The sequence below is a fragment of the Heloderma suspectum genome, chromosome 2 (assembly GCF_057233095.1).
Source record: "Heloderma suspectum isolate Gila_16-S chromosome 2, 16-S_ref, whole genome shotgun sequence".
Taxonomy (NCBI): domain Eukaryota; kingdom Metazoa; phylum Chordata; class Lepidosauria; order Squamata; family Helodermatidae; genus Heloderma; species Heloderma suspectum.
Genome location: NC_139459.1, coordinates 55,422,100 through 55,442,415, shown reverse-complemented (window position 1 = coordinate 55,442,415; position 20,316 = coordinate 55,422,100). Strand labels below are relative to the sequence as shown.

Genomic DNA, 20,316 nt, shown 5'->3' with positions numbered 1-20,316 from the left:
AACCCCAATACAGACTTTCCCACCCAATGCACAAAGGTTTATGAGGTAGCCAGGGGCATGAGATTGTTTGGGGGGCATGGCACAGTCTGCATGCTTGAGTCCTATCCTCAAATTAGGTCTATGTGTGGTGTGGGTAAATGCCTGCATAGATCTATAATACCTGCTTGCTTGGGGGAAAAAAGATGACAAAGATTTTCCCTGGACCAGTGACATGATTTTTTGTAGGTGAAACCAGTGATCACCACTAACTGGTGGGGAAGGGGCTATCTCCCTGTTGCCTTTCTGTGTCAGGAGACGGCAGTGGAAGTGTGGGGTGCTGAAGTCAGCACTGCACAAGCACACAGATGCTGAGACAGCACAGACATGGTTTCCTGATTTCATTGGGGTGACTATCCATTCACCCACCGCCTCCTAAAATGGAATGATAATGGCATTATGACCCTGCCCTCCTCTATCCGCCAAAGGTGACAGACAGCTGGTGGTTTGCATAGCGAGTTGCTCCAGTGGCGAGCCTTGGGGGGGGGGGCAGTCTCAATGTCATTGTGCTTCAATACTGCAAATCAACACCATTACCAAATGCAGCCTTGGAGCACCCTACAGGGTCATCATGCACCTCAGAAGTTCTTCATAGCTACTTATATTAACAGGACATTGATGCTAATGGTGATAATTAGGGTTGGTTCAGAAGCAGCCACCACCAGTGCAGAATGAAGTGGCTAGGTTACTGACTGGGGTGCCTTACCATTCAGATGTACAAGCTAGGTTTAAGGTGTTCGTGTTAGTGTAAAAAGCCCTATACAGCTCAGGACCAGGCGGTTACCTCAAGGAACATCTCCCCTTATACCATACCCCCAGGCCACTACAATCATTGGGCGAGGCCTCATTGCCCATGCCTGTGCTAGTGCCTGCCCTCTGAAGTATGTCAGGCTGCAATTCTGGTGTGTTCTAGCCATTTGTTGAAAACACACCTGTTTACTTTGACTTTTCCCCAACCATGAGTAGTCTTTGAACAAACCTCTAATATATTACCATTATTTGGGGGGTATTACCAGTATTTTGGGGGGGGAGGTATTCCTTTTGTGCACCATTTTTGGGATTTATTCCTATGAGAACTGGTATATAAATACTGCAAATAAATAAATAATGATTACTGAAGGCACTGAGAGAAAAAAGAAATAGTGTATAGGGAGCATGCACAATGGGAGCATGCCCACCAGGTCAAACAGCCCATCCACAATGTATGATGGCTGGGACTGACCCCAGCCCCCCAAAACAGCAAGTACCGGCTAGTCCACAATACTATAGGAATAGGGCTCAGCCAAAGGCTCTAAGAAGTGAATTTCTGACCTAAATTTGGGATGGCATGGCTGCCAAGGAGTGGGCAAGAACTGCCTTTTATAGTTTGGCCCCAACACAGCCCAAATGTCATGATTTGTAAAAACCAAGCCAAGATTGTGATTATGTAGTACATGGATGGGGCTGCGGTGGCATAGTGGTTAAGACGCTGAACTGTAGACCGGAAGGTTGGCAGGACAGCAGTTCGAGACCCGAGTGCTGCATGACGGAGTGAGCTCCCATCTTCAGTCCCAGCTTCTGCCAACCTAGCAGTTCGAAAGCAAGAAATTGCAAGGAGATAAATAGGTACCGCTTCGGCGGGAAAGGTAACAGCGTTCCGTGCACCTCGGTGTTCAGTCATGCCGGCCACATGACCACGGAAGCGTCTTCGGACAGCGCTGGCTCTTCGGCTTAGAAATGGAGATGAGCACCACCCCCTAGAGTCAGACACGACTGGCTGGGGACACCTTTACCTTTTACCTTTTTTTAGTACATGGATAGTCCCAGATTAGGCCCTGGAAATGGTATAAATGTCAAGTAAAAAAAAATAACATGCCATTTATTTATTTTTTAAAGTCAGGAGATACAATAAAATGGAAGGATTGTGCCAACATTAATAGAATGCATTCTTAATGCAGCATGAGCCTTGTGTGTTTCTGCCATTACACCTTGAAAAATTGATCTCTTCATGCCACTCATCATTCAAGTGTAGTCTTTGTGCTTTTGCAATAGGGGGAAATACACTGAGGAAAAATGCAGCAGGGAGACAGAGATTAGCTGTAAGTAGCCACAGAAGCATGATATCTTAATTCAAATATTGCCATCAGGTGTTACCTGTCAGTTCTGACAAAATACTGCAGTGGCAAAAAAAAAAGAAGAAAACTTAAGCAAAACTGGCAGATCCAAATTGATGGAGGGTCTGAAATATAAAGCATAAATGCATACATATATGTTAATTTTCAAATAAACGGTGATACTCACTGTGGTGTAGAAAATGGAGAACTTGTCATACATAACATAACCCAAAAGGCTATTAAGGCACCAAGAACATAGTCCAGAAGAATGGCAAGCCTGTTTATGTCTTGGAGAACTATATAAGCAGCAGAATACTTGATGTCTCTGTACCGGTGGTTTACCCTACTGAAGAGACAAGCCATTTTTAAAGCATAGCTATAACTGGTCTCTTTGGCACTTTTTGCAGTGGTAGAAAAAGCAAAGGCCAACTGAATGAACAGTTCTCCCTTTGATATCACTTATTTGGATCACAGACCATATATCTCATGAACTAAATCAAGCTTAACTGTTCTGAAAATGTTTAATGTTTGATTTGAACAGATTCGTGAATCTTGATTATAGTGGCTGGTTAGAAGACTTATAAAAGGGAATTTGGGCTACAGAATCCCAAGGATTATCACCTAGAAATCAAATAATGTGTAGCTATTTGCAGGGTGCTCGTACATCTTTGGCAGCTGGCTTGCTGGTAGCAGCTGGGGTGTGGGGCTATGAAGCTATGATGTTGGATTCATGCTGGAACTTCTTACTACTCAGGAAAGGGGGGGGGCATAAAATACTATAGTAGTAGCTTTCTTTCCCATCCCAGTATTTAAGAGGAGTACCATTGTTGGAAAAACAGAGAAAGCTATGTAAATATACATTACTATTTACCACATATGTTTAAAATAATCCAAAATGCAATGAACTCAACCAATAATAGGAATGAATGGACTTACCTGTGCCTGGCTTCGTTGGGTGTTCACTGAGTCTCTGCCTTTCCCTGCTCACAGTGCCACATGAGCTTCATCACAGCCCAGTGAGCACTCAGTGAAGAAGCAGGGCCACCCATCCCATCCTCTCTAGCAAGCCATGGGGCACAACCATGGCAGTTTGGGCTCTTCTGGGTAGGTAATGCCGCATACGTCGTGGCCGTAAAGGCTCCTTTTATGCAACATTACAGGCATGAATGCTCCATTTACACCTGTAATGTTGTGTAAATGGGGCCCTTACAGCTGTCAAGTACGCAACATTATCTACTCCGAAGTGCCCAAGCTGCCATGGTTGTGCCCCATAGTGGCTTGCTAGGGAGGATGGGCAACTGCCAGGCACTCACTGAGTCCTAGGGTGTTCACCAAGTGGGTCTGCGAGCACCCCGTGGTTCGGTGAGCAGGGTCCTCAAGGGCAGGCAAGGGGGAATCTGTTGGACTTCACCCCCCTGCAGACTCTTGCAACATCCCTATCCAATAATCACAATCCTTGAGATGAAATTTAGCACAAAATGTTTAGTCTGTGTGTTAAATAAAGTGCTGTTGTTAATACACGGCTATGTTCTAAGCTTTCCTTGCAGCCTTCTTGCACAAAGGAAACTAAATATTGGCCTAACAAAAGCAAAGCAGAAATAAAATAACCACATGGTAGGTGCCACGAAGTAAATAAAAGCCAGAGCCTTCCTTGTGTTGAAAACAGTGTACTGATTGATTCTTCCCCATCTGCCCACTCCTCTTCCAGTCTTTAAGAAAGCTCCACCCAGCTCACAATCTCCCAAGCCCCAACATGCTGGGTGTGTGAAGAAGGTAAGGACCCAGTGGGGTCCCCACCCAAGTCCTAAAGCCCTGAGTTGCAGGCCTAAAGAATCCCCACTCACCGTCTTGGTGCTTTCTGGTGCTTAATGACTGTACTTGTCCCTGCACACATCTCCTGGTTGTGACCAATTCTCTCTTCTGTTTACTGGCCTCCCCCACCATCCCAGCACTAATTATTAATCCACTTGAGGTACTCAGTGTAGAGTAGGCAAAAATCACCCTCCCTTGTCCTAGTTTGTGGGCAAAAGAAGCCTACTCAGCTGTTCTGTGATCACCTACACTCTGACAGCTGGTTGTTCAATGAGACAAACAGCAACAGAAGCTGGTGAGGGCAAGAGCCAGGTTTAAGTACCCATCTATGTTTGTAACCTTGGAATCCATTTGGGATGAAGTCTAGAAATTCTTTTAAAAAAATTAATGGGTGCCCTGCCAACACATTGTCCAACATTCAAGCATGGTGTACACACACATGCTGACGTCTGCATGCCCTGCTCTCATCCAGAGCTAGACACAGTGCCACCACACTCATACCACATCCCCAAATCCTTTGCTAGTCAGAGGAAAGTGAGTTGTCAGAGCAGTTTTCCTGCCTTACTCTTATTTTCTCAGTAAGTTTCTTATTTCCTCTTTGTGGATTAATCAAATTGTGAGATTTTATTCCATGATTCTGCACCTGCACAGCCTGGACATGAAGGCCAGTCAGGCCTGGCATCAAAGGTATGCATGGTTGGGCACCTGCTAAAGGCCCACACCCCAGCAGGGGCCCACTGACAAGAACCCCCTCAACTTGCTCCTGCTCTTCACCACTGCAACCTGCTTGTTCACCTGCCTCTTTCTCCAGCCCAGACAACAGTAGGGATGTACGAAAGTCACTTACCTTTTCGAAGGGTGACATTCGTGGTGGGGGGGAGACATTCCATCCCTCCCCCCAAAATTCTGGCCTGGGGGGAGGCTCTCCGTCCCTCCCCCCCCCCCGAAATTCTGGCCGGCCGGCTCCGCTCTGCAGGGATTCTGCGGAGCCGCTGGCCGGCTCCGCCAGCGGCCGGACATCCGGCCGCTGGCTAGCAGGGACACAAATGGCGGCAGCCATAGCCACCGCCGTTTGCGTCCCTGCAGTCAGCCATGATAGGCTACGTAAATGTTTACGTAGCCTATCACGGCTGATTTAAAAGAAAAAAAAATGCATGTACGCAAATGGCGGCGCCCATGGGTGCTGCCATTTGCGTTCCTTATTTTGGCACGTCTTAGTGCCAGGGCCTGTAGGAGAGGCCACCACCACCATCGGGGAAGAGGCGGGCCTGCTGCTGCTGGGCCTGCTGCTGCTGGGCCTGCTGCTGCTGCCGCCGCCGCTGCTGCCCCCACCACCAGGCCTTCCCTGGAGACTTCTGCCTGGCAGACCGCCAGTCTCTGCAGGACCAGGCCCCCAGGTACCGAGCCAGCTGTGCTGCTCCACCTGCCCTCCCTGGAGGGGCTACATAAGCTGGCTTGCTGAGGTGGCCTGGGAGAGCCAGGGCCTGCAGGAGAGGCCACCAACATCACCGGGGAAGAGGCGCGCCTGCTGCTGCTGGGCCGGCAGCAGCAGCGGCGGCGGCACCACCACCACCTGGCCATCCCTGTGGACTCCGGCCTGGCATTATTTTTAAGGGGATTTTTAATTGTTTTGTGTGTGTGTGTTTTCTTTTTCCTGGGGGTGGGTAGCCTGCCTGATAGGTGGGAGCAAGGGGGCATGTGTCCACCCGATGGAGGCAGTGGGGGGAGTGTTGGGGGCCAGAAGATACCGAGGCTGGGCGGCAGGCACTGGCGGAGCGCTAGGGGCAGGCCATGCCAGGTAAGGGGAACAAGGGAGAGATGTGTAGTATCTGTCCCCTGCTCTGGGCCTGTCCAGAGCCAAAGGATGGCTGGGGGAGGCGTGACCCCATCTTCTGGCCTTCGTTTGCTGCTCTGCAATGCCAGGTCTGTTACGCAGAAAACCTCCCTCATCCATGACATGATCCTGGATGAGGGTGCAGACCTGGCATGTATTACGGAGACCTGGCTGGCTGAGGCTGCTGCTCCAACCCTTGCAGCCATGTGTCCAGCTGGATTTTCATATGCACAGCAGCCGAGGGCTGGGGATCGGGGAGGGGGAGTGGCTGTTATCTACCGAGAGTCCTTGGTCTTCACCAGACCCCCTCTCCGGGAGACCAAGGTTGCTGAGTGCATGTACTGGAGGTTGGGCCCAAAGGGCAGTCTGGGGATTCTGCTCATGTACCGTCCACCCCGCTGCACGACTGACTCCCTGGCTGAGGTGCTTGAGGTGGTCTCTGATGTGCATGTACAGTCCCCTAACTTATTGGTGTTGGGGGACTTCAACGTACATTCAGAGGCCATCCTCACAGGAGCACCTCGGGACTTCATGGAGACCATGGCCTCCGGGGAGCTGCACCATATTCTAACTGGGCCCACCCATGTAGCCGGGCATGCACTAGATCTTGTCTTTGTTTCTGGAGAAGTGGGGAGTGATCTGGAAGTCGGGGGTATATCCACCACCCCCTTGTCATGGTCAGATCACTATCTGGTGACGTTGGACTTCTTGGTTCCACAACCCCTCTGCAGGGGTGGAGGAACCATTAAAATGGTCCACCCCAGGCGTCTTATGGATCCAAATGGATTCCTGAACGCGCTTGGGGATTCTCTGGGGCATGCCAATGGCCACTCGGTCGAGACCCTGGTGGGTGGCTGGAATGCCGCAATCACTGGGGCATTAGATCAGGTGGCTCCGAAACGCCCTCTCCCCCTGAACAGGGCTCGGACTGCACCATGGTTCAATCCGCGGTTACGAGCTCTGAAACAGGAGGTGATACGGCTAGAGCGCCGGTGGCGGAAGTCTCGCTCCAAAGACGATCAGACACGGGCTAGAGCTGTATCTTCAGCCTATCACATGGCGGTGAAGGCAGCAAAAAAGGAATATTATGCTGCCTCCATCGCGTCTGCAGAGTGCTGTCCCAGGAGGCTGTTCCAAGTGGTCCGGAGCCTGGTCGGTCCTGTGGCTCCGGAACCACTGGAGCATTCTAAGGCCTCCTGTGAGGCCTTGGCAAGGCACTTTGCAGATAAAATTGATCAGATTAGGTGTGTTACTCTGCATGCTGTGGATACAGTTAGTGAGCAAGAGGCGGCCTGTGGCAAACCGGTTTTGTGGGATCGGTTCCAGCTTCTTCCTCCTGATGAAGTGGACAAGGTGCTTTCATCGGTACAGCCGACCACCTGCTTACTTGATCCTTGCCCATTTTGGCTCATTATGAGCTGCAGAGAGAGACTGGGTGAGGGGATCAAGGCGGTGGTGAACGCCTCCCTTGAGGAGGGAGTGATGCCATCAGCCCTCAAGGAGGCAGTGATAAGACCGCTCTTAAAGAAGCCCTCCTTGGATCCTCAAGTTCTGAACAACTTTCGCCCAGTCTCAAATCTGCCATTTTTGGGCAAGGTGATTGAGCGGGTGGTGGCGGTGCAGTTGAAGGCACACTTGGAAGAAACTGATTATCTAGACCCATTTCAGTCGGGCTTCAGGCCTGGGCATGGGACAGAAACGGCCTTGGTCACCTTGGTAGATGATATGAGGAGGGCTCTGGATAGGGGTGAATGCTCCTTCCTTGTTCTCCTCGACCTCTCAGTGGCTTTCGATACCGTTGACCATGGTATCCTCCTGGACCGCCTGGAGGGGTTGGGCATTGGGGACACCATATTGCGGTGGTTCTGGTCCTTCCTCTCCAGCAGGTACCAGAGGGTAGCACTGGGAGACGAGGTTTCGGACCTGTGGCCACATACTTGTGGGGTGCCACAGGGTTCCATCCTCTCCCCCATGCTATTTAACATCTATGTGAAGCCGCTGGGGGCTATCATCAGGAGGTTTGGGGTGCAGTGTCATCAATATGCGGATGACACGCAGCTCTACCTCTCGTTTAAATCTTCACCAAGGTTGGCCGTAGAATCCCTGTCCAAATGTCTGGAGATGGTTAGTGGCTGGATGGGGAGGAATAGGCTGAAGCTGAACCCTGACAAGACCGAGGTACTTTTGGTGGGAGACAAGAGGAGGCTGGGGGATGTTGACCTGGTGTTGAATGGGGTATGGCTACCCTTGAAAGACCAGGTCTGCAGCCTGGGGGTCATTTTGGACTCCCAGCTGTCCATGGAGGCTCAGGTGTCAGCTGTGAGCCGGACAGCGCTGTATCAACTCCATCTGATACGGCGGCTGCGCCCCTTCCTTCCCGACCATCTGCTCCCATCGGTAGTACATGCCCTGGTCTCCTCTCGTTTAGACTACTATAATGCTCTCTACGTGGGGTTACCCTTGAAGATGGTTCGGAAACTGCAGCTGGTACAGAACACGTCGGCTCGCCTGATTAAAGGCAGCCGCCGGCGAGATCACATCACTCCAGTGCTGAAGGAGTTGAACTGGTTACCAGTTGTTTTCCGGGACAAATTCAAGGTGTTGGTTTTGACCTTTAAAACCCTATATGGTTCTGGCCCAGCTTATCTTAAGGAGCGCCTCCAGCAGCACCAGGCAGGCCGCTTAACAAGATCAGCCTCGAATGGCCTTCTCTCTGTCGCATCAGCCAGGACAGCTAGACTGGTGGGGACGAGGGAGAGGGCCTTTTCCCTCCCTAGGGAACTCCGTCATGTCCCCTCTTTAATGAGCTTCTGTCGTGCATTAAAAACGTTGTTGTTCAGGCAGGCATTTGGGGTGGGTTAGGGTATTTTAGAAAATGTTTTTATTGTAGAATTTTATTGTTTTAAACTGTTTTTATTGTATGTTGTACATCGCCCAGAGTGGCTGGGTGACCAGCCAGATGGGCGATTAATAAATTTAATAATAATAATAATAATAATTAGTCTATGTAAACATTTACGTAGACTAAGACGGCGAAAATAAGGGGAACACAAATAGCGTATACACTACGCTATTTGCGTTCCCCTTATTTTCACCGACTTAGTCTACATAAATGTTTACGTAGAGTAAGACGTGCCAAAATAAAAAATGCAAATGGCGGCGCCCATGGGCGCTGCCATTTGCGTACACACTTTTTTTTTCTTTTAAATCAGCCATGATAGGCTACGTAAACATTTACGTGTTTTTGTGTTTTTTTAAAATCTAGCCATGATAGGCTACGTAAATCTTTACGTAGCCTATCACTTTTTTAGTTTTGTTTTGTTTTTAACTGGAAATGGTGGCGGCGGCAGCCGGTCGGAAGATCGGCCACCGCCACCGCCGAACTACTGCCGAACCGCCACCGGAGCCGCCGCCGCCAGGAAGATCCGCCCAAGGTAAGTCCCATCCTGGGGGGGGGGTGGGGGGGCAGACCATTCCACCACCGATTTCGGGGGGCTGAATGGGCTGGCATTCGGCCTCCCCGAGATTCGTGGCGGAATTCTCTGACATCCCTAGACAACAGCGGTGGAAAGAAGGAGAAACAATAGAAGCCACTGCCTACTTGCTCTGGATGGATTCCTCTGAGATCTCTAGCTGGTAATAGCAGTGGTGAGAGGGTAGAATCAGGTGAGGCATTTGGGGTGTCTTGCCCAAGGGCCTTCAAAAACCTGGAGCCAGCACTAAGGGCAGTATCTAATTCAACACTAGTACTAACGCAAACTCTAAACTTGCACTAAAATAAGTTGAGTGATCTCTAGCACAATGCCACTAGCATTTGCTGGCATGATTGGTTTTCCAGAGAAACCTGTCATGCCAGCAAATACTACTGGTGTTGTGCTAGAGGTAGGGGTGAACGAAAGTCACTTACCTTTTCTCGCAGCTTTTTCGCGGTGGGGGGGAGCGCTTCGCTGCTCCCCCCGCGAAGTTCAGGCTGGGGGGGGAGGCTTCCCGCCTCGCCCGGCCGAAATTCAGGCCGGGGAGGAGGCTTCCCGCCTCGCCCGGCCGCGAACACGAAAGTAAAAAAAAAAACAAAAAACGTCCCCTGATAGGCTACGTGACGATTCACGTAGCCTATCACGGCTAGATCTGGAAAGTCAGCCGTGATAGGCTACGTGAATTGTCACGTAGCCTATCACGGGTGACTTTAAAAAAAAAAAAAAGCGCGTACGCGAATGGTGGCCCCCATAGGGAGCCGCCATTCGTGTTCCTTATTTAGTTGCTGTAGTCTACGTCAATGTTTACGTAGACTACGGCGAAAATAAGGGCAACGCAAATAGCGTTGCCCTTATTTTCGCCGTAGTCTATTTAAACATTGACGTAGACTACAGCAACTAAATAAGGAACGGGAATGGCGGCTCCCTATGGGGGCCGCCATTATCCGTACACACTTTTTTTTTTTTTTTAAGTCACCCGTCATAGGCTACGTGACGATTCACGTAGCCTATCACGGCTGACTTTGCAAATCTTGCCATGATAGGCTACGTGAATCGTCACGTAGCCTATCAGGGGACGTGTTTTTTTTTTCTTTCATTGCAATGGCAGGGGCGGCAGCCGGTCGAAAGACCGGCTGCCACTCCCGCCCCGCTCGAACACCGGACGAACCGCCAGCCGGACCCGCCGCCGGGAGGGACATTCAGGGAAGGTAAGTCCCGTCCCGGGGGGGGGGCGGGGGGGCGGAGGATTTCTCCCCGAAACTTGTTCGGGGGGCCGAACACGTTGGCGCTCGGCCCCCCGAAGCTTCGGGGAGAAATTCTCTGCCATCCCTAGCTAGAGGTTGCTTAACCTAGTGCAATGCAATTTACATTAGTAATATTGTTTCATCTCATGGTGTATAGAGTAAATAAAAAGCTTTGTATACTGCATATCCTATTATATCTTCTTTGAAAACCATGCAATGTTTGAGTAACCGTGATGTTCAAGCTCATCAAGTTTCTCCAAATTCCTCCTCAAAGCTCAGTTTGCCTTGTTCGCCTTCCCGAATGTGACCATCCCCCCGCAAACTGAGAAAAAATCATATTTTAAAATGTGCACACCTGAAGTTCACACTCTCCCCATTTAGCAAAGAATGAAAAATGAGCATTTTCAGAAATGCACATTTTTTGAATGGGTTCACAAGTTTGGAAATGTGCAGATGTTTTCTCTGAAAATGTGCACACATTCATATTTAGGGTTGCAAATGGGGCTTGTTCAACTGTTTTGTGAATGGACATGAAATTCTTGTACATCCCTGTTAAGAAATGCCATGTAAATAATGGTTGTTGTTCTGTAATGTTTACTTTGTGTGGCCTTAAGAGGCAATAATTTATCTCAGTAGGCCTGAGGCCTTGCTTTGTTACTGTCAAAAGCCTGTGCAGTAGTTGCTTAGTGATGTTCTAAAGGGGGAGAGAGAGACAATTGCTTTGATTATTGTTATATGGGGCCTGGATCAGGTAAATTCAGTCTTGATAGGCTGAGGTTTCTACCTAGGTGGAAAAGAACAGTTTCTACCTAGGTGGAAAATAACAGTTAAGGAGTTGACAGTTGAGGATTTAGTCAGCCTGTGGGTAGAGAGTGAAGGAGAAGGTCTGCTGGTTGGTGCATGGAGTTATAGAAGGACTAGGAGAAACCTGAGGAGAAAATGAGTAGTTAAGGCCTGGATATTAAGCTTTTCCTTCTCTGTGTGATAACCATATGTGGCTGGTCAAGATCAGTTGTAGGGAGCAGGTGGCTGTGTGGTGCCAGGAAGCTGTCCTAAAATCTTGCCAGAAGAAAGTTAATCAAGCAGGCATCAAAACCCCAGATACACTGTCAAAGCAGCTGCTAGCACACCAGGAGGATCTTTGATGTAAGAGGAAAAATGTACCCAAGAGCTGGACCTGGTTGTGAGTGTATTTGGCTGGAGTGGAGGTTTAGGGTATTTGACCTGAGGTAAAGGAAGTCATTAAGGGCACAGTCCTATGGAGATAAGCGGCCACCTCCAAACTCAAGAGGCGACTGCCTATCCAATGCAGGACAGGTTAAGCACAGAGGGGATCATTCTCTCCATGCTTCTCCTGCCCTGCATTTGCAGCTAGACAGCCGATTTTGGCTGCCTAGCTGCAGGAAGGTGGAGCAGGGGAGGAGGCTGCCAGACAACACACAGGGTGTGTCGTACAGGCATTTCTGCCTTCCCCACCACGGAATGCCCCCCCTGGACCACCCTGTTTTGGCTGCTCCATGCTCCTCTTCCGATTAATATTAATATTAACAATTAATAAATTGTTGTTTAAAAGATCATTTAGTCTCTAGTGTTGGTGCCCATCTAAGTCTCTTATAAAAGCTACTAAGAGGTTTTAAAGTATTCTAAGAGAATGGGTGGCAGGGAAAAAGGTCAGCTTGGAGAACCCTGGCAGAGAGTTCCTTAGGCCCTGAAATATAAGCACTGGGTAAAAATAAGAAACCCCATAGGTGGGATTGCCCAGTGAAGGAGCAGTTCCCCCATAGGTGGTGGCAGTGCTGGGGAGAGGAAATCCCCCATTTCCCTATTTTTGAACCCATTTCACCACATCCTTTCACTTTAAGAAACTGGATGTATGACATATCCTTGTCATGAAAGGCATGTGGGTTGACAGAATGTGGGTTGCATTTGGTTTGTGAAAAAGAGGACATTATTGCTATGAGCACAAATGTCAGCCAGATTTAGCAAACTGATACTCACCTCAGCTTTGAAAATTTTCATTGGTGTAATGGATCTGGTCTGAATTGCAAGATCTGCTCCTGTAGTGAAGCAATTACACAATATGGTATCCACAAAGAAAATGTAGCCCAGATGCTCATAATCTGAGCTGGATTATATGAAGTGGCACTAAGAAGGACAAGCATGGTAGGCACATTTTTTTCATGCCATTAGTGAGGCTGCCAACGTTTGGAATGCTGTGTGGGTGCTGTAAACAGACAAGTCAAGTTTCCCCAGAATACATTATGAGCTGAGCCTACCACAATTGTAGGCCAGAGAATGGGTTGGCTGCCAGAGATCTGTCCCTGACAGTCTCTCCCATTTTCAAGCACAGTCTAAGGATGAAAGAATCAGTCAGGTTCAAGCCTGTTGAGGTTCTCTGAGTTGAGCCTTGAAAAAGCTCAGACCTCTTCACCCATGTTCCCAAATGCAAGCTTTTGTTGTTGTTTAAATCGGAAAAAATGTACATTTCTCTTAGGGCTGTGCACTGCTTCAGTCTGAGGTCCGAAGCCTGAGTCAAAGTGGTCTGCTTTGGGCCATTTTGAGCCCCTTCTGAGATGAAGCGGAGGGGGCACGAAGCAACCTGGAGCAGGTCAGGGGCTCTCCGAAGCGCCTCAGTGCACTTTGGAGCATTGACACCCTCAGCCCAGCTGTGTCAGCACCTCCAGGTCCTTACTGGAGTCGCCCATCACCATCATCATCACTGCCGCCACCACCTCTGTTGCCTCTGCCACCACCACTGCCATTTCTGTCCCCTCCGCTGCTGCCTCCACCTCTGCCATTGCCGCCACCAGCTCCTGAGGCCTGGACGCGCGCCAGCTCTTATTGCAGGGAGTTGCCATTTTTAAAATTTTTAAAATGGCAACTTCCAGGAACTTCCAGGAAGTTGCCATTTTGTGACTCCCTGCAATAAGAGTGGGCACACAGCCAGGCCTCTAGGGGTGTACGGATTCCCCACCGTCCATTCTGGCAAGGGGGAGGCAATCCATTCCTCTCCCCCAGGAGTCCTCCAGAGAGGTTCCTCTCCACAAGGATTCCGGGGGGGGGGGACTGGCTTGGGGGCTGCTTACCTTCCCTCCTGCCAGCCAGAGCCATTCACCTCCTCCCTGTCCCTGCCAATCGCCATGTCTTTTCTTTCAAATATAAAAAAATGGTGATGGGCAGAATGTGCCGATAGACGTATGCACAAAGTAGAGCCGTGAATCTTGAGTATAAGCCTATGGACTCCTTTCTTTTCTTTAATGAAATTGAGATACCATTTTGATAGTGATAAGAATACAAGTTTTTGCCTTGTAATATTGTAATACTTTATATGATGGGTAAATTTATTTATAATGTTTATAGTGCAGGCGTTATGTATTGTTACATATATTTTATTACTGGTTGTATACTAATTAGTGCTGTGCTGAAGACTTCTCCCACAGGGTTTTAGACCATTCTCATTCAACCTGATAGAAGAGAAATTGCTTTCAAAAAGAAATTCAATGGTGAAGAAACTTTGGAGAAATTCTCATGCGTTAGGTTTGGGTTTCTTGGGCTTACCTTACTTAGGAGGTGGCTGAGGAGTGAGCAAAAGCATCCTGGTTTTCATTGTACAATCATCTCTCTGGCAGTCTGTAGCCTCCTCAGCTTCCTACACTTCAATTAAAGCCCAGTGGAAGGCACCATGAGGTAATTCCTCCCATGGGGCTTTTTCAGATCAGGATGTGCAGGCAGCCCAGTAAGCTAGCTGTGATTCAGTAAGCTCAAAACCATCACAGCAATACATTAGGGATGTCAGAGAATTCTGCCACGGATCTCAGTGAGGCCGAATGCCACTGCATTCTGCCCCCCGAAATCCGTGGTGGAACGAAGCCCCCGCCCCCCAACTCACGAAAGGCGCATGAAATGGAGCACTTACCTGCTGCCATCCGTGCTGACTTGTGAATACGGCGGCCGCCCTGCGGCTGCCATTCACTTCTTCATCATAGCTGTGATAGGCTACGTATTTACGTAGCCTATTACGGCAAGCCAAACAAACAAACAAACAAAAACACAGCGTACGCAAATGGTGGCGGCTACGGCAGCCACCATTTGCGTTCCCTATTTTTAGCCATTTTAGCCTACGTAAATATTTACGTAAGCTATTACAGCGGAAAAAAAGGAACGCAAATAGCACCCACTACGCTATTTGCGTTCCCCTTTTTTTAGCTGTAATAGCCTACGTAAATATTTACTTAGGCTAAAATGGCTAAAAATAGGGAACGCAAATGGTGGCTGCTGTAGCCACCGCCATTTGCGTACGCTGTGTTTTTTTTGCTTGCCGTGATAGGCTACGTAAATATTTACGTAGCCTATCACGGCAGCTTCACTGGATGCAAATGGCGGCCGTTACGGCGGCCACCATTTGCGTCCGCAGCTGCCCGTCGACGGCCGGAACTCCGGCTGCGGACGGCCCTGGCCGGCGGCTCTGCGGAGCCACTGCGGAGTGGAGCCAGCTGGGCAGGATTCCAGGTGGGAGGAACGGATCACCTCCCCCCCATCGAGGATTTCGGGGGGAGGGACAGAGCGCCTCCCCCCAACCGCAGATGTCTCTGGACGAAACCAGGTAAGTGATTCGTCCATCCCTACAGTACATTACAATCCTGAATGAGGCAGAATACTGGAAGCCTCTTTCACATGGGGAGAAAACTTTCAGGAAATCAGAGGACAGATTTTGTCAGAGCACTAACACCACCTCATCCCTGGAGCTAGACAAAACACTTCCCCCACCAGCATTGCAGTGGATGCAAATTGGGGACCAGCCTGCCAAGACAGTTGATGCTGTTTCAGCACAAAACCCCCCAAACCCCTTACCAAAAAAGAAAGAAGCTGTGCTACTAGCCCTATGAATAGGGAGCCCTGCCTGGGAGAAACTGTTGAGAATTTCTCCTCCCCTTGGAGAAATTTGGTGAAAGTGTCTCCCAAATTTCTCTGCCCCCAAGTAAGCTGGAGAATGTCAAGAGGCCATTTGCACACAGCTCTAATACAAATCAAATTAAGTTCAATATTAATTTGATGTATAAAAAAGCATTAAAAAACCCCACCACCAACAAAAAAGAAACAAAGACAGGCCCTGCCTCAGGCTTACAATATAAAAGATGTGACACAAAAGGAAAAGGGATTGGGAAGGAGGAGGGAAAAAAGCAAAACACAGTTTCTTAGTTTCAAAGTTATTAAGGTGTTCTTTCTGGCAGAGAAGGATAAAACAAGCTCCTTGAAGCTGTTCCTTCTCAGGCCAATGTATGGGGCTAGCTTTGTCTCCCTCTTGCCATGATGTTCATCCTGGAGGGACCCTGGAGGACTGGATTGGGACCCTAGTGGGCTGATTTGGTCTCGGGGCCTGAGGTTCCCCACCCCTGTTGCAATAGATAATTAATCACCTTGAATAAGGCTGTACAGATGCTCCTGCTTAAAAGTCATATAGAATGTAGCAACTCTTTTTCAACTTGTTTTTAAAGGTATGTTGGTCAAACGGGTGGTTGTTGTCCAGTTCTGCTGTTGTTATCCCATATAGGGATGTCAGAGAATTCTGCCACGGATCTCGGTGAGGCCAAATGCCAGTACATTCAGCCCCCTGAACTCTGTGGCAGAACGGCCTGCCCCCTTGCGGATCCCCCCTGGGACGAGACTCACCTGGTGTGGATCTTCCAGGTGGCGGCGGCTCCGGCAGCGGCTCCAGCGGTGGCTCCGGCGGCGGCTCCAGCGGTGGCTCCGGCGGCGGCTCCGGCGGCGGCTCCGGCGGCCGGTCTTCCGACCAGCTGCCACCACCGCCATTTCCAGGCTTGTGTAAAAAAAAAAAAAAAAAAGACGTGATAGGCTACATAAAGATTTACGTAGCCTTTCATGGCTAGGTTTAAAAAAAAAATATGTGATAGGCTACGTAAATCTTTACGTAGCCTATCATGGTTGGGTGGGTTTAAAAACAAAACAAAACCCGTGTACGCAAATGGCGGTGGCTACGGCCACCGCCATTTGCGTTCCTTCTTTTTACAGTCTTAATCTATGTAAATATTTATATAGACTATGATGGCGAAAATAAAGGGGAAAGCAAATAGCGTAGTGGGCACTATTTGCGTCCCCTTTGGATTCCCCTTTTTAGCCTATGTAAAGATTTACGTAGGCTAAAACGGGGAATCAAAAAGGGACGCAAATAGCGCCCGCTACGCTTTTTGCATTCCCCTTGATTTTCGCCATCATAGTCTACGTAAATATTTATGTAGATTAAGACGGCCAAAAAGAAGGAACGCAAATGGCGGTGGCCGTAGCCGCTGCCATTTGCGTACGCAGTTTTTTGTTTTACCCAGAGCCCTCCGCGGCCGGAAATCCGGCTGCGGACGGCTCTGGCCTGGCCGGGCCGGGCCTGGCCGGGCCTGGCTGGCTGCTCCGCAGAGCTGCAGTGGAGCACAGCCAGCCGTTCGAGGATTCCAGTGGGAGGAACGGAGTGCCTCCCCCCCCCAGCCAGGATTCCAGGGGGAGGGACGGAACGCCTCCCCCCCACCATCAACATAATCCTCAATAGGTAAGTCACTTTCGTACATCCCTAATCCCATAGCATAAACCATTTGCCACATTTTCAGGAAAAAAAACTAACTAACTTGTCAATACAAATTCAACCACTTCTGATAAGTTGAAAGTATATGCTGCAAAGAGGGAAGTAATATATTTAAAGACACTGCGGATCGCAGTTTTCACTTCATGAATATTCATTTGTATTCAGCTAATGTACAAATTAGAATATTTTGTTAAAATTGTTCCATATAAACTGTAAACTAATTAAATGACTCAAATTGTACATATATTATTATGCCTACAGAAACAAGATGTTATCATAATTTGGAACTCAATTTAGTATCTTCTCTGAAGATACCAAAAACCTAGCTAAGTGTCTTAGAAACGAGCTGAGAAACATTATCAGACTGTGCAAATTCACTTCCATCACAGATGTTTTAGACTATTGAAACTGCAACTGTAATATTAAATACTGTGATATTTGATCCCTGCCAAAAATGCACACTTGTTGCTGTGCCTTTAAAAAGAAAAGAAACGATGACAAGCCAACATGTGTGAATTCAAATTGTGAGGGAAATTTTCACATTTAAAATTCAAAAAACAAAAATTAAATTTGAGGACAATTCATATATTTAGCTTCATTTCATATATTCTGGTATGCTTTGTTTTGAGATAAGTTGTTTCAGGCATGGAATATTAACACTAGAAATTTATCATAATCCATGAGAAACTCAGAAGTTTATCTTACGTAGTTTTTCTAGTGCTGACATGACCAATAAGCAGGTTGGAGATTGTGACATTCAGGATGTCTTTCTCCGTTTGTTTTTTGAAACACCGTTATTGTATTTTGTGACCCTGCTTGAATCAGAAAGGCCAGTAATGTTCTACCTGTGAAGTCTTTGCACAGAAATTTTCAACAACCACACAAGCACACTAGGGACACCGCTTTAGACTTTAGTTAGAGGAAACAAAGAGATTAAAATGGGAAAGGTTAAGAATTACAACAAAGTTCGAAGACTCTTGGATGCAAGAAGATTAACAGTGGATTAACAGTACAATCCTATACATCACTACACAGAAGTATGCCCCCTCTGAGTTCAGTTGGACTTATTGCCAGGTAAATGTGTTTACTTCACAGCCTTATTTTTTTAAAGGTATATTTTGAGAGCATTGTTTGTGCTTATTTGTTAAAACTAATATTAGCCAGAGATATTCCTCAGAAATATTTGGTCTGAAATACAGAAGGGAGAATATGCAGAGGAAGCTGCTCCAGCTGGTCTAGGGACTATAAAAGCAAGCAAGGTCCCAGAGAGTGAGCAATCAGAGCGAGCGAACAGGGGGAGCAAACAGGAGGAGCAAACAGAAGTTGGCCAGGGGAGTTGCAGTGGAAAGGAGACAAAGGTAAAGAGGTAAGTGGGCTGGAGGAAGCCCAGGGAGCTGTCCTTTTCCTTCTGCGTGGCTGTGAGCTGACAAGGTGCTCCTGAGAGCTCCAACCAAATTGAGGGTGTGTGGCCTGAGTACTCCCAGCAGCTGCGTGGGCAGGAAGTTTCAGTCTGGTTCCCGCCTCCTAGCTGAGCAGAACAGAATAGAGGAAGCTGCTCCAGCTGGTCTAGGGACTATAAAAGCAAGCAAGCAAGCTCCCAGAGAGCGAGCAATCAGAGCAAGCGGACAGGGGGACCAAATAGAAGTTGGCCAGGGGAGTTCAGAAGGGCGGGTCAAGGGGGAGGCCCCTAACATTTTAAAAAAATACTTCCCCCCCTTTTTAAAAAAAAAATATTTGCCTTGTAACACACACTTCCATACCAGTAGGACTCTGTTTTTAACATCCAGTGAGCAGAGGACCAGGTACAGGCTACACTAGAACTATCAGAAAGCTAGACACAGAAAGGGAAAAGAGGCTATGGAAGGACAAGACTCTCCAGTCATGGTGACCTGCAAGGTGTGTGCCATGTTTGTTTTCTTGCCTGAGAACAACATGGCCTACAGGTGAAACAAGTGCCAGTTCATCACACTGCTGGAAGAAAAAGTAAGAGGACTGGAGCAGCGATTGTTGACCCTCCAGGGAATAAGAGAACATGAAGAGTTCCTGGACAGAATGGTGGAACTACAGCAGCAAAGCAAAGTACAGAAGCTTGAAGAGCAACAGCAAGCTGGGGCAGAAGTAGGAAATGCTGAGGTGAGGAAAAATGAAGTAGAGGAAACTCCTTGGAAAAGGGTGACAGGAGCAGAAGAACTAGAAGCCACTCTGCACCAGTGGAAGCAGTGGATCTATGGAACCGTTTCCAGGTACTTGAAGATGAGACTGGACGACAGCCTGCAGAGGAAGAATTAAAGGGGAATCTGCATGAGAGTGAGCAAGAGGCTGAAGGTCAGTCAAGCAGAGGCAATGAAACCCAGGCCTACAACAACAAGAAGAGAAGAGTAGTAGTAGTGGGAGACTCCTTGTTGTGTGGGATTGAAACTCAAGTATGTCGAGAAGACCCGTGGACTTGCCAGCTATGCTGTCTCCTGGCAGGACAGTTTAGAGATGTGCCTGAAGGGTTGCCTGTGCTCATAAAGCCCACTGACAGGTATCCCTTTCTTCTCATCCATGTGGGAACAAATGATACTGCCAAGCGGAGCTATGAAGAAATTGCATCAGATTTTGAAGAAAAGGAGTCCAAGATGGGTGGGAGCTTTTAAAAAAGGACATTCGCAAGGCACAATTACAAACAATTCCAACAAGAAGAAAAGGTGGAGGACAACAGAAGAAGCCAATGTGGCTTCACAAAAAGCTTTGAGATGACCTGAAAACAAAAAAGGACACATATAGGAAGTGGAAGGAAGGCCAAGCTACAAAGGAAGAATACAAGCAGGTAGCACAGAATTGCAGGGATGGTATCAGGAAGGCCAAAGCTGAGAACGGGCTGAGGTTAGCGAGGGATGCTTAAAGCAACAAAAAAGCTTTCTTCAGCTATGTGCATAGTAAAATGCAGAGGAAAGAAATGGTGGTTCAGCTATTAAATAAGGATTGCAAAATGATAACAGATGACTAGGGATGCACGAAAGTCACTTACCTTTCGCGGATTATGTTTATGGGGGGGAAGGAGCTCCATTCCTCCCCCCCGGAATCCTACATGGCCGGCTGTGCTCCGCAGCAGCTCGGCGGAGCAGCCATCCAGGCCCAGCCAGGCCAGAGCCATCCGCAGCAAGATTTCCGGCCATGGAGGGCTCTGTGGAAAAAACAACAACAACCGTGTACGCAAACGGCGGCGGCTATGGCCGCCGCCATTTGCATA

At 48.4% G+C, this 20,316-nt stretch overlaps 1 protein-coding gene across 1 annotated transcript in view; it reads right to left on the bottom strand.

Moving 5' to 3' along the window:
• Positions 1–1,885: 1,885 nt before the first annotated feature.
• The window catches only part of LOC146352263 (uncharacterized), an 83,140-nt gene continuing 64,709 nt past the window's right edge, over positions 1,886–20,316 (bottom strand). Inside the window, exons 5-8 of the mRNA XM_084829649.1 lie at positions 16,163–16,310; positions 12,491–12,549; positions 2,170–2,254; positions 1,886–2,078 (exon numbers count right to left, since the gene is read on the bottom strand). Coding sequence (XP_084685775.1) covers positions 2,219–2,254; positions 12,491–12,549; positions 16,163–16,310 — 243 coding nt within the window. The 3' untranslated portion in view covers positions 1,886–2,078; positions 2,170–2,218. The remainder of the gene's footprint in view (positions 2,079–2,169; positions 2,255–12,490; positions 12,550–16,162; positions 16,311–20,316) is intronic.